The 14,797-nt window shown below is 40.2% G+C and overlaps 1 protein-coding gene across 2 annotated transcripts in view; it reads right to left on the bottom strand.

Annotated features, from left to right (window-relative positions):
• Positions 1-7,073: 7,073 nt before the first annotated feature.
• ATP8B1 (ATPase phospholipid transporting 8B1) overlaps positions 7,074-14,797 on the bottom strand; it is a 61,205-nt gene continuing 53,481 nt past the window's right edge. Inside the window, exons 22-27 of one of the 2 annotated variants that reach the window (XM_065890355.1) lie at positions 13,247-13,470; positions 11,990-12,073; positions 10,985-11,230; positions 10,521-10,659; positions 8,669-8,799; positions 7,074-7,582 (exon numbers count right to left, since the gene is read on the bottom strand). In XM_065890355.1, the coding sequence (XP_065746427.1) occupies positions 7,358-7,582; positions 8,669-8,799; positions 10,521-10,659; positions 10,985-11,230; positions 11,990-12,073; positions 13,247-13,470 (1,049 nt within the window). In that variant the 3' untranslated portion in view covers positions 7,074-7,357. The remainder of the gene's footprint in view (positions 7,583-8,668; positions 8,800-10,520; positions 10,660-10,984; positions 11,231-11,989; positions 12,074-13,246; positions 13,471-14,797) is intronic. The other variant, XM_065890356.1, reaches the window with a different exon arrangement.

Raw genomic sequence — 14,797 nt, 5'->3', positions numbered from 1 at the left:
TTCTTCTTTTTCTAGTTCCTTGAGGTGGTGTAAAATCCTTGGGATTTTTCTTGTTTCTTGAAGTAGGCATTTATTGCTATGAACTTCCCTCTTCAAACTGCTTTTGGCACATCTTATGGGTTTTGGTGTGTTGTATTCCATTTTCGTTTGTTTCAAGGTATTTTAAATTTTCTCTTTTGATTACTTCTTTGATTCATTGGTTGTTCGGTACTATGTTATTTAATATTCATATATTTGTGATTTTTCCAGTTTTATTCTTCTGATTGATTTCTAGTTTTATACCATTGTGGTCAGAAAAGATGCTTGGTATGACTTCAGTCTTAAATTTATTAAGACTTGTTTTGTGGCCTAACAAATGATCAACCCTGGAGAATGTTTCATGTGCACTTGAGAAGAATGTGTATTCTGTTACTTTTGGATGGACTGTTCTGTATATATCTGTTATGTTCATTTGCTTTAACATGTTTAAAACCAGTGTTTCCTTATTGATTTCCTGTCTGGATGATCTATCCATTCATGAAACTGTGGTAATTAAAGTCACCTAATGTTATTGTATTGCTTTTTATTTCTCTCATCAGGTCTGTTGATATTTGCTATATACACTTAGGTGCTCTTATGTTGTGTTCATAAATATTTACAAATGTTATATCCTCTTGTTAGATTGACCCCATTGTACCTATGTAATGATCTTCTTTATCTCTTACTACAGACCGTTTTAAACTCTATATTATCTGATATAAGTATAGCCACCCCAGCTTGTTTTGGTTTTCATTTGCATGGAATATATTTTTCCTATCCTTTCACTTTCAGTCTGTGTGCCTTTACATCTGAAGTGAGTCTCTTGTAGGCAGCATAGATGGATCTTTTTTTTTTTTAATCCATTCAGCCACTCTGTCTTTTGATTGGAGAATTTAGTTCTTTTTCATTTAAAGTAATTATTGATAGGTGTGTACTTATTGCCATCTTGTTACTTGTTTCCTGGCTGTTTTATTGTTCTTCTGTTCCTTTCTTCTCTTGCTTCCTTTCTGATTTGATGCTTTCCTGTAGTGGTATGCTTAGATTCCTTTATCTCTGTTTTTTGTGTGTCTACTATGGGTTTTTTTCTGTGACTTACATATAACAACTTATAGCAGTTTATTTTAAGGTGCTAACAACTTAAAAGTTTGAATGCATCCTACAGCTCTATATTTTTATTTTCTGCTTCCTCTTGTTTTATGTTTTTGACGTCACAATTTACATCTTTTTATTTTGTGTATGCCTTAGCAAATTATTATAGTTACATTTTTTACTACTTTTGTCCTTTAACTTGTAAGGAACAGTACCAAGAAACGGAGGAGAGCTTAAACAAGCTTTATTTGGGAATGCTCCCGGGCGAGGTTCACTGGTCCGAGAGAAAGGGGCCAGAGAAGTCACACCCGGGTGAGGGTTTGGGCAGAATTTATAGGGGAAGAAGGGAAAGGGGTGTGGTGAATCCGGGGGGGTGCAGGTTATTCCTTATTTGGTGGTCTCTTCAGGTATCGTGGCAATATCCGGTGCTGGTTGCATCAGTCTTGGGACCGTTAGTCCCACCCCTCAAAAGGCGGGAAGGCTGGGCCAGGTGGAAAGTCCCCGGGTCAGTTTCTGGAACTGGGTGGTCCGGAAAGTTTCGGTCTGATGCAACCTGTGAGTCTGGTTGCGTTCCCCTGCCTCGGGCTAGTTGGCCTTTACATAACTTTCATACTAGCTTTATAAGTGATTAATGTACCACCTTTATAACATTAGATTATTCTGAATTTTACTATATATTTACCTTTACCAGTGAGACTTCCATGTTTTCCTGTTACTGATTAGCACAGTTTCCTTTCAGCTTATAGAAGTCCTTTTAACATTTCTTGTAAGGCTGGTCTAATGTTGATGAACTCCTTTAGTTTTAGCTTGTCTGGAAAACTCTTTATCTCTTCAGTTCTGAATGACAACTTTGCCAGATACAGTATTCTTTGTTCGAAGTTTTTTTTCTTTAATCACTTTGAATATATCATGCCACTCCCTATATTGCCTGCAGAACTTCTGCTCGAAAATCTGATGATACTTAGGGGGGATTCTTTGTACATAAAAAGTTGTTTTCCTCTTCATGCTTTTAAGATTCTCTCCTTGTCTTTAACTTTTGACATTTTAATTATAATATGTCTTGGTGTGGGTCTCTGAGTTCTTATTTGAAACTATCTGTTCCTCTTGCACCTAGGTGTCTGTTTCCTTCCCCAGGTTAGGGAAGTTTTCAGCTGTTGTTTCTTCAAATGAGTCTTCTCTCTCCTATTTCTGTGACCCCTTTAATGCAAATGTTGGTCCATTTGATGTTGTCCCGTAAGTCCTTTAAGCTATCTTCACTTTTTTTCATTTTTCTTTTTGTTTCTCTGATTAGGTGAAGTCCACTGCCCACTTGTCCTTTCTTCTGCTTCATCTAGTTTACTGTTGAACCCCAGTAGTGTACTTTTCAGTTTGATCATTGTTTCTTCAGCTCTGTGACTTTTTTTTTAATTGGAGTATAGTTGATTTACTATGTTGTGTTAGTTCCTTCTGTACAGCAAAGTGAATCAGTTATATACATACACATATCCACTCTTTTTTAGATTTCCTTCCCATTTAGGTCACCACAGAGCATTGAGTAAAGTTCTCTGTGCTATACAGTAGGTTCTCATTAGTTATCTGTTTTCTGTATAGTAGCGTCTGTATGTCAATCCCAGTCTCCCAGTTCATACCACCCCCCAACCACCAGCTCTGTGACTTCTGTTTGATACTTTCTTATACCTTCTATCTCTTTGTCAAAGATTTCACTGTGTTCATCCATTCCCTTCCTGAGCTTGGTAAGCATCTTTATGATCTTTGTTTTGAGCCCTTTATGAGGTAAATTACTTACCTGCATTACATTAATTCTTTTTCCGAGATTTTATCTTATTTCATTTGGAACATATTCCTCTATTTCTTCATTTTCCTTGACTCTGTGTTGGTGTCTATGCGGAGGTGAAACAGCCACCTCTTAATCTTGAGGGGGTGGCCTCATGTAGGAGAACCTTGTCATCCAGCCCTACCCTAGCTCTTGCTTGTCTCTCATACCTTTGTGATTGTCCAGGCTGCCCATTTTAATTTTAGAGGCTCTCAGTTGTTGAGTGTGTGCAAGACCTGTCAGTATCCCATAGAGGAGGGTCTCAGTTAGCAGGCTTATTGGAAGCTAGACTCTCAGGTAGCAGCATATACAAATATATACAGTACTGAAGGACTGCAAGCATAAGCCCTGCTGGCTGCAAAAGCTGGATACCCTAAACGTGTCCCCCTCGGTATCAGTCACAAAAATTGGGGCTCCAGACAACTGTACCTTTCTGAGAGATACTGGTGGGCAGATGGAGAGCACAAAAATGGTGTCCTCTGGCTTTTGTCCAAGGAGAGCATCTCAGTAGGTCCCTACATCCAACCAGAAGCCTGCCCCTCAGGCCAAAGCTCCAGGACAAGCAAATATTCCTTTATCACAGAAAGACTGGGGTTTGTTTCAGTCTGCTGTCTCACTGTGCCCTGGGGGTGGTAGCAGGCCAAGAACTGTCTCCCCATTTATAACAACGCCATGGGATCCAGGAACACAAGCCCTGCTGGCTCCCAGAGGCAGGTGATTAAGGGGCATCCCCTAGGTGGCAGCCACAAAAACTGAGGCACCAGATGTAAAACCTGGGACCAGACACATGTATGAGCTCCTCCCTGGGAGACAGTAGTGCTCTGATGGCTGTAGGGTGAAAGCGCCAAGAGAGTGCTCACGCTCTGAGGCTGCTGGAGCGCATTACAGTAGACACTTAGATGTGTGCTTCCTTGGAAATCTTAGGCCACAGTTATGAAGATAAGTTAGTGGGCCTCTCATAGTAAGACTCCTCGGACTGTTGCCTATTGCCGTTCCCTGGAGATGGTAGCCAGTTAAGAACTCTTTTGCTGTTGGTTACAGTCCTGCTGGACCCATGAGCATAAGCCCCACTGGCTGCCAGAGCCAGGCAATCAGGGGTGTCCCCTGAGTTGTAGTCACAAAAACCAGGGTACCACACATAAAAAGATACCGGATGCATGTAAAAGCTCCCCTCTGGAGATACTGGTGCTCTACATTGCAGCATAGGGAGGGCATAAAGATGGTGCTGACTGGGGGGAAAAAAAGAATGTAGATTAAAATACTAAAAAGATGGTGCCCTGCCGGCAGGAGTGAGACAAAGATGGCATCCACCAGCCTTTGTCCTTGGAGGGTACCCCAGCAGGCATGCGTGTTAAATCTGACCCCTGCCCCTCGGACCAACACTCTAAGGTAAGCAATAAAGCCTCTTACATAAAGTCTGGGTGCATTTCAGTTGGCTCCTTCTGTGCTGGGCCCTGGTGCAGGTGGGTCTGAGAGTATGAGCCTTTTTTTTTTTTTAATAAATTTATTTATTTATTTTTTGGCTGAGTTGGGTCATTGTTGCCATGTGTGGGCTCTGTCTAGTTGTGGCGAGCGGAGGCTACTCTTTGTTGCGGTGTGCAGGCTTCTCATTGCGGTGGCTTCTCTTTGTTGTGGAGCACAGGCTCTAGGCGCGAGGGCTGCAGTAGTTGTGGCTCGCAGGCTCAGTAGTTGTGGCACACGGGCTTAGTTGCTCTGCGGCATGTGGGATCTTCCTGGACCAGGCAGGGCTCAAACCCGTGTCCCCTGCATTGGCAGGCAGATTCTTAGCCACTGTGCCACCAGGGAAGTCCCATGCACCAGAAGTTTTATTACAGCTATAACTTAGAAGCAGATTCTGACAAGACTTTTAGAAGCCGTCTTAAAATTTTCCTAAGCTTCATTCACATCACATGAAGGCAGCAACTGTTAAAACATATTTAGATTCCATTAGGGTACATTTTGCTATCACATTGGAGTCTCTTAAGAACCATTTTATCCCCATCAAGATGCCTTTACTGAACAGTTTCTGGTACTGAACATCAGTAAGAACCTTTAGGTGGTGCTCTTTGGTTAAAAACATTTATTCCTCAACCAATTTAAATACAGTAGTATATCCTAAGGAAAAAATGGACCTTAATTTTTTTTAAGGGACCATCTCCCAGGTCTGCTCAGGTTTTCTCATACCATTTCTGTTGCAGAGGCTAATAATCTGTCCTGTCTCCTCCCATCCGTTTCTAACGGGTTGCCCTGATGTAGATATGAAATTCTGCTCTGGAAGCAGGCTGTCCGTTTTAAAATAGCAAAGAGCAGGGTCTTGATTTCCTACCTTACAGAACACGCCTAGACTGATACTCTCTCATCACCTGCTACTAATTATGCCTCCCAGAAAAGTCCCCCATCTCTGTCCTCCTGCAAAGAACCTCCTCGTCTGTCACATTTCCCTGATGGGGTCACAGCTTTCCTTACTGTCCAGGAACTGACTACCTGTCCTGCAGCTAGCTCATCAGACTCGGCCCTCCTCCAGCCTCAGGCATCCCTCCTTGTCCTTACCTGCTCTCCTGCCCTTCAATATCCTAATTCCCCTTTGCTCATTTTTCTGCTCACTTCCCAGCCCCTACTTTTGGTCAGGGCTTACCTTTGCTTTTAATCTGGCTCCAAAGAGTTGAGGTCACTTGGAAAAACTGTTCCCTAATATCCTAAGATGCACCCTCCCGGGATACAGTTGGTCTTGCCAACTATAAATCCATACCCTCTATCTCTGTAGTCTGATCCTTTTCTCAGCCACTTTGACCCTAACACTTAGTACCCTGCCAGTAACTTACTTCTTACCACCTATGTTCCTTTAAAAACCAGGCAGGCCTAGATTCTTCCATCATCTGCCCCAGTCTAAGATAAAAAACCCAACTTAAAAAATATTTTAAAAGATTGTACTTCCAAAGATTTTACTAAAGCATTTATTTTTTAAACAAAAATATACATTAATCTCAGATTTACAGAATATAGAAATAATTTATCCAAAGCAATTTGCATTTTAAAATTGTTAATATTGCACCCAACCATGTAAGTCTTTGACACATTTGCATTGTCGACCTTTCCCACAATTTGCAAAACGGGAGAGAAATCTGAAACTGACAGAATTACACAAAAAAACTTACAATTTTTAAATTTACAAGATAAAGAAAAGTTGTAAACTTCCGGAAATTTACTTCCGTAGACTAAAGAGCTATATTCTTTTCATATCTAGACAGTGAACTATATACACGCTGTGATTTCCTCATAAGGAATTCAAAGGAACAGATATTGTGAACATTCACAACCTAATGGTAAAGAACAGAATTATTGAAGACACTTCTCTGTCTTCACTGAAACATGGAAACTAGTGTGTGAAACACAGAGTGAGAAAAGCCCCTGGATAAATAACTTTTACCTCTTTGAGGATAGTTTCCATAATTGCCTAAAGTTATGTTCAGTTTTAAAGTTATGTTCAGTTTTAAAATGATACACTGTTAGTCTTAGAAATATGGCTACCAACAGCCTTTTCTCTCAAGACATAAGACAAGTAGGAAAGAGTGAGGTCTCTGTTCAAGTCCCTTATAAAATACTTTACATATAGGCAGGCACAAAAGTTTGCTTTTCAAAAGAAAGCTTTGCAAAATATTCTGCAATTTATCACTGATACCCTCAGTTTTTAAAAGCTTTTTTTTAAAAAGCCCATAAATATTTAAGTATCTGTTTTTAATGACAGTAGAAAATAAATGTACTTGGTACTACAGGAAGTGTCTGAAACAATATATAATAGTAAGAGTAAACGTATGTAATGTGCTCTTTTAACCTGGTAGTAAACCGAAACAGATCAAAACCTTGTACTTATGAAATGTGAAGTAATTTTTGTTGATTGAGCTGAATTAGTAAACCAATATGAGACCATGAAACCAAGCAGCCCCATTATCAACTCTGAAAAAGTCATCAGACCACTTAGCTTCTAGGGGATGAACATTCATGAATCTTTCGTCACTACCATTGTAAATAAAAGATCTTTGTTAGTAAGGTGGACTCCAGGAATAAAGGAGCGTCTGAGAAATTTGTGCTGAAGATCCCAGACAGGAAAATCTAATTGTAATTTTACAGTACAATACCATTTGAACTGAAATAAGACGTTTTCTAATTCTCTTGTCCTAGATTGAGATGGGGTTAAAAACGTTCACTTTGAATCAAAACAAAACATCAACAGTTGAATAATACGACTTTTCAAAAGGTCTCCTTGGCTTTGCTATTGCAGTAGTCCAACCCAAGTATTGTAGCTTGTTAAAAAGGTTATTGCCTTCAACATCCTTGTGACAAATTTTTTTTTTTTTTTCAAGAAGTCGAGTCTCATAAAAAAAGAAGACATTTTCCTTTGTGTGATTGTTTTGCTACAGGTCACCTGAAGCAAATGCCTCAGCTCTCCACGGTTCGCCTGTATTCTGCCGTCCCATCGGCGATGACTGCATCCAGGGGATAGCGCTTCTTGCGGATGCTGCGCCCGGAGGAGATGAGGTCGGCATAGCCACGCTGGTGGGAGAAAGCGTAGGCCGAGCGCCGTGCAGACACGCCCCGGCGGAACACATTCTGCCGCCGCTTCCACTGCTCTTCGGCTTTTAACCGCTTTCGGTGCTTCTGAATCTACGAAAGCAGGAGAGATGGGGTAAGGTTAAAAAGAACTGGCTGCACACCTGCCTCGTTTGGGGGCGGGCATAACCATACTTGCTTTAAAGTGGAGGAAATGGAGGGAGGCAGGTTACATGACGTTTCCAAGCTCTCAGAGCTAGAAAGTGGGGTGCCAGGATTCCCACTCCTAAACTAGTGCTCTTTCCATTTTATAAAGGTACAGGCTTAGAAAAGACTGTTAGCCTCCTTCCGGGTTGCTACTGCACACCCTTGACAGTGGAGGAGGGAAGGCTGGAGGATAGTGAAGGCTACCTACCTAGCAGCTGTTCTCTCCTCCTCCTCCTTTCTGATGGAAATGAGTTTCCTCAGGTACCATCCTCCGGCTTACAGCCACATTCCTCCATGTGGACGCCACCCCCAGGGGTAGGACTTGACTTGCCCTCTACTAGTCCAGGAATGGGCATGTGATCTAATTCCGGCTAATGAGGCCTGAGAAAAGTGTGCTGGGCCCTTCCATAAAAAGTTCCCAGGCAAAACAAAAAAACGTTGCCAGCCTCCTAAGGGAAAGCAACAGCATAATCAGTCTTTAATCTTCCCCTGGATATTGACATGTCAGGACGCAGTGCCGGGAACTCCTGTAGCCATCTTTCAGCAGAGGGGGGAGATGGAAAAAACCCCAGTTCTTTTTTGATAACATTAAGTTGCCCATCAGCTGAGCCTGAAAGCTAATTATGATGTGAGTGGAGGTGATACATCATCATTGAACCATTTTGAGCCATATCTCCCTGTTACTTGTAGCTCAAAGGATCCTGCTACAAGATTTTTCATTTTCCCTTAAATGAAGAAAAACCCCAACCTGTATGCAGGGCAAAATATTAATAGTATAATTGCTAAATTGAGAGGATAGATATATGGGGGTTCATTGTACTATTTTCCTTTTGATATTTCATAATTTTTGTAATAAAAAAAAGAGTAGTCCTAAAAAATTTTCAGACCAAACTTCCCAAGAGCTTAGAATTTTGCAGGAAAGCTGCTTTGGAGAAATGCTTTGATTTCTGTGAGAGGCACTCAGAGTTAGGAGAAGACCTTTTTTTTCTATACCTTATCACTTTCTGATGGCCAGACGGTCATTGACAAGAATCGTGTGGCAACAACAGGCAGCAAGCACACAGCAACAGTCAAGATGATGGTCAACCAAATATATGGCTGTCTCAGAGCATTTGAAGCTGTGCCTGGAAAAAGCACAGAGAATGAATCACAATGGTTTTCATCCCAAGGGGGGCATAGCTAATATTCCACAGTCCACAAGTGGATTCTCTGTGGTGAGCTTTTACAACCAGATTGCCCTCCCGAAAACATCCCACCACTGCTCAAGGAATGAACATTTTAAAACCAGACTAAGCAAAGCAGAATTAGGCACGTAAATTCTTTGGAACAAGGCAAGTGTATATAAGTGAACATATAAATAGCGAAAAAAGAAAGTACATTTGTTGACATTGCATTAATTAAAAATGGAAAAGTAGGCAATGTATACTTTTGGATTTTTTCAGGAACTTAAAAAAGCACTTCCAATTTATAGTTTTGGTTTGAAACGCCATGTATTAACAATGGGCACTGCCATTTGTGGGATAAGCCTTATGCTGGGTGTTTTAGGTCATGCCACTTAATCATTTCTGAGAGAGGAGTATTGCCCTCTATCACATGAAGAAACTGAGTTTGTGGAGAGTAAAAAAATTTGCCCAAGGTAACAGAACTAGCTATGGCAACTCCTGAATTAAAACCCATGTCCATCTGACTAGAGCTAGGCTTTTACCACTGAATTAGGCTACTAGTTTTTATGTCAGAGGAAGTAACAATTCAATTCTGTAATACAACCAGGTGACCATATACTACTCAATTTTAAAACTAGAACCAGGTTTCTCACAATATTTTCTGTACTTACACTGTGAGTTTATAAAAATAATAGCATAAATGTGTATGGGTTTAAAACACATTCCCTATGAGAATATTCTAAGTGGGTACTAAAATTTTAAAACAGAGTCAGTAAGCAAGAACACATTCATAAAATAAATGAGCTCAATCCCAGTAAGAAAAGGGTTACCATAGCAATTGTCTTTTGTAACCCAACAACTGATCATTAAAACAAACAAACAAAGAAAAACCTAATCTTTTACAGGGAAATGAGTTTATGGGGAATTTTTTTCCACTGTGAATCCAAACTACTCTATCCATAATAAGATGTTCATAAATTCTAATTCATAAATTCTAATTCACGCTATTTATAATATTTTTGATATTTATTTCATTCTAGCATTTGTCAATTTGTCATATATTTTATATAGCTGTAAACTGTTTTGTTTTCCATAAGTTTACTTATTGCTCTGTATATGTATTTCCGATGATGCAGTCCACTTTTAAGTTCTAGAATTCCATCATCTGGGATTCACAGTTTGTTTAGCTAATTTGATATTCTTAGGGAGGGTTATTTCCAATTTTTAAAAGACAATTAGAAATGTTGTAGTGATACAGTCTTTGTACAGATTATCTTTCCAAAATTTGGTGTGTTTCATGTTAGGGTATTTTCCCCATGTGGAAATACCGGATCAAAATGTACACAAAAATTCATTTCATTACATATTTCTAGGTAGTGCTTTAGAAAGATTAAACTATAGTGCTGCCAGCAATACATGTATTCCCAGTTTCCCAATAACCTACTAATATTAGGTTTTATGGAAGAAAAATAAGCACAGTTATAGCTTAGTTATTTTTTAATTTGCTTTCCTCCCATCACGTTACCACCCTTCCAACCCACCACCCCCAATTCTAGTCAGGACGTTAATTTTCACTAGCAGTAATTTACACTTTATGTTGTTACTTACCCTGAAGTTATGTCAGAATCTAAATTAATGACATTTTTCTATTTATTTATTTTTGGAATTTAGAAAATACCAACCTGTAAATTGAAATGCAGATGGAAAGAGAACATGTATTCCGGCACTATGAAGGTCAAACATGATGCCAAAATAAATTGCAATGCTTCCAAAAATTGAAAAAGCATTCACAAAAGTCCAATAAGAAGTATCCAAGCCAATCTGTTGGGGAAACCAGAGAAAAACGGAGCACTCATTTTGGGGAGTTAGCAAGAAATAAAGGATCTAAGGATTCTGAAAATAGAATTCAGCAATTTAAGCATGGTATGGCTTGAATACTGAACAATCAGAAGCTATCTTTGGCTCAGGCAAGAAATAGGAAATATGTGTGGTATAAGGGATGAAAATAGCATCCATTCATATTTGCAAAGCAGCAGAGCCTCAGTTGGAGGAAGAATGGGAGCCAGGCGGATGTGCACGCTGGTCTCCATGCAGAAACGCATACAGTACCAACAGGTACTGAAAACAGTTGACTAAAGCCACATACCTGGAAATTGACTGTTATTACAAGAGCAGAGGCAATTGTGACAGCAAAAGATTGGTAGTCTGAGGGCGCCTCTCCATCCTGTCCCACAGTTTGCAGATAAGCTCCAAGAGGTATGAAGAAGAGGACCAAAGATGTTAAAACCCCGTGCAGCAAGCTTACGAAGAATCTCCTGTAGTTGAATAGTAAGTCTCTTTGTCCCACCATGTATAACCCAGGGAAGCGGAGGCTCAGTTTGTCGCTCACATCCTTAAGGGGAAAACACAATTACAGTTGAGTGCTGTCCATCGGGATCAAAGAACTCGAGATACGTCACAACCTCTGTCTCGAAAGGAGTTGCAACTTGTTAAGTTCTAGGAAGGCAAAAACTAAACAAGATGATAAATCCTGAATGATTTCTTTGTGCAGAGAGCAACCTCGTTACTGTAGTCCACCATCATTTGTCATTTGATATTTAATTCTGAGACTGGGTAAAGTATTACTATTTTGCTGCTTAAGAAAGCAGATAATGTTTAAAGAAGTGTAGGAAGCCTATTTTTACTTTCTGAGAACACATTTTTTCTAATACTTTGGGAAAGCATTTTCACATACACATCGATGAGTTAATTCCAAATTATTCTTGAAAGCAGTTTCTGTAAAAATTGCTACTAGATAGAATGCGGACTAATTTGGAAATTAAACCTGTAAGTTTGGGGAGGTATTAAAGTAATTTACTTTAAAGATGTGTAAGTTGTTATTGTAGAGACATACTGTTAGGTATCTAACAAGAAAATCTTAGTGTCGGAAATGAGGGTAATAAACTCTTTTGTCAATGAATTCAACCCAGGCACAGAAATCCTCTCTTCTTACTATAAAACAAGCATAGCAGTTACTCTTGTTGCCTGACAGCAGAAATATAATAGGGTTTACTCAGAAAGAAGTGAAAACCAAAAGAATGCATTGAAATATTTGCTTTGAAACAGTCACTCAGTCTGTCCAGAAGCGACCCTGGCAGCGCCAGGCTCCTACCTGGTCGAGCAGCCCCATGAGGAGGACGGGCAGGCTGGAGTAGATCACATTGTAGAGGGTGATGAACCAGTCTTCGTACGCGGTCTGTGAGGAGATGACAGAGTCTGTGTGTCACCGACGAAGAAATGTTGCCTACCTAGTTAATATGTGCGCATCTGCCCTCAAAGCAGGGGCGTCCCCAGGGAAAGTAAACACCCCTCCCCTTGCCAGCTATGCCAGTAGCAGGCACGAGTTTGTTTTGATCGAATGGACAGAATCAAAGGGCTTTCCACAGGCAATAATCTTCCCCGTAAAATAAGTGGGGAAATAGACTCTGAAAAGTTTTTGGGAAAGGAGTCTGGTCTATTTGAAGAATGCTGGAAAACAAATCAGTGTTCATCGTCTTTTATATCCCTTTTATTAATGAATTAGATTACATGCAACTGGTTCAAAAGCACGTAAGTACCGTTCAAATATACTTTGCTCTTGCCAGTCCAGCATTTCCATTTAAACATTTTATAAACCAGAATTTTCTGAAAAGGATAAGCAAGGCTGTGCACACCCCAGTCCTCAGTGGGGGATAGAGGAAATGGGCTTACTCAGCACCAACAGTGATACACCATCCTGCACAGAAACAGGAAGAGGGCCCCAACCTTGCTCAAAACCCCAAGACATCCTGGCCTCCAGTTTCTACACCTGGCCTCCTCTCATGCCAGTTGTCTGTAGCATAGCATCAAAGAAGTTTGGACAACCACAGGCACTGACTTAGGTTTTTTGCTAATGGTGTGTTTCTGCCATATCAACAATTTAACATTGTAGATATGCCCCCACTCCCATTTCAGCAAAATGTTAAAATTTAAAAACCAACAGTGGAGACATGATGTTAGATCTATGATCATCCCCAATTTATATAATCCCTTCAGCCCCGATGTAATTTTATACTTAAATTTAAACAATTTTTTCAAAGTTGAACAATTTGTTATCACTATTCTTAATGGCAAGGTGACTTGGGGGAAAAAAAAAATCTATGGTGAAGGCAAAGACACATAAACAAAAGTCAGCAGACCAGGAACAAATCCTACCTTTTTAAAGGCAAAATAAAATAGGTTTAAAGCACCAGAAACATTTTAGAAGATTCATAAACTTAATCTGTACCTCAACTGTTAAGAGAGAGCACCAAAACTGCAAATATGGAGGGGGAAGAACATTTCAGACATAGTTTTATTCATGTAAGAGAAGAGCTCTACTCATTTAATAATAATGATGATGGTATATTACCTGTGCAGAGTACCCGTTGAAGAAGGAGTACCAGAAATGAACCAAAGTAAATGAAAAGTTTTTATAAAAGAAGTATCGTAGGAACTTGCACATCCTTATGTAAGACCACCTGCCGTGCACCAACAGCAGTCTCTGCAAGTATCTGAACTGTGCAAAGGAATAGTCACTTGACATGACAGCTTGCATGCCTTCTTGTCCACTTATTCCAACACCAATGTGGGCAGCTGTGGGGGTGGGGAGAAGATAACTGAATCATAAGCTTATTTTAAGGCAAAACATTGAGATGATAAAAATGTTTCCATAGCAATACAAAAAACCCCTCAAATTTATGAAACAATAAATGTGAAAACTGTTGCTCACCATCCCCCACCCCCAGCTTCTGAACTCAGAAGTACGAGTTGCTAAACATAGCACGTGCTTGGGCTTCCATAAATATTTGTGAAAGGATCTCAAGTGGGTAATGAATTCCATTTGGATTATCTGCCCAGCTCATAAGCCATCCTTCCCACCCAAAGGGTGAGCCCCAGGCATCCATGTGTACCGTGTGTCCCTGCCTCCCTGGCCACAGCTGAGTCAGCCATGGGCAGATACATAATCTATGGTAGATACTACGAATGGGCTCTCCTTCATTGTGGAACTTTTGTTCTAATTGGAGAGGTGGGAAAGCAAATAAAAACCCTACGTTGCTTAGACTCCCTTGCAGTTAGGTTCTCTTTGTGAATTAAGTTCCACTTGTTTGGACCTGCTTGTGACTTGGAAGCAGAAGCAAATTGGAGCCCAGCATCCCTTCCCTTTGTGGCATTTCTGCAGCAGAATTCATATCCATTCTCCAGCTGCCCAGATGTTGATAAACAACTGCAAGGGCTTCTCAATTGGAAAGCTCTTCAGAGGAGCCTCAAAGCTAGAAGCTCCTCTGGTGAGTGACCCAGACGTGCAGACACAGCCTAGAACCTACTTCTTCAGTTCATCCAGAATTTTCATGAGCACCTGGTCCCCTCTATTAATCACTTCCTGCTTAAAGTACCTAAAGGGATCTATTTCCCTCGGTCTCTTGGTATTTTGGAGTTAGGATTTGGGTGTGTTTGTGTTTGGAATTTTAACATGTAAATTTTTGAGTTGTGGGATGGATATACTTCTTTCTGAGGGGCAGAGAAATAAAGTAGTCTAGAGAAAGGATGAGAGAGAAGGGCAGACACTGGGTTCCTGGTGCAGCTTCAGGTCCTGGTTCTAGCATATTCCTGAGGCCTGGCTTCTTGAGCAGCATGAGACATATTTGTAACTTTTAAAATAGGTTTCTTTTTGTCTTAAGCTAACTTGAATTGTTCTCCAATACTTGCAACCAAAAGTGTTTAAACTTAGATACTGTTAAACTTTCAGAGGCTTATGCATGGCCCACTGAGACCCCAAGACACACAGTTGTTTTGAGGAGGGGAGGTTTCCAGAATGGATAAAAATGAAAGTCCCAATTTTATCCATGCTCCCAATAGTCATTAAATCACATGTTCCACTTAGAGAATTATGAGTTTTATCTACGTCTTAAAAGTCATGGAA

The sequence above is a fragment of the Phocoena phocoena genome, chromosome 13, assembly GCF_963924675.1.
Source record: "Phocoena phocoena chromosome 13, mPhoPho1.1, whole genome shotgun sequence".
In the NCBI taxonomy this organism is placed as follows: Eukaryota; Metazoa; Chordata; class Mammalia; order Artiodactyla; family Phocoenidae; genus Phocoena; species Phocoena phocoena.
This window is presented reverse-complemented; position numbering and strand designations above follow the sequence as displayed.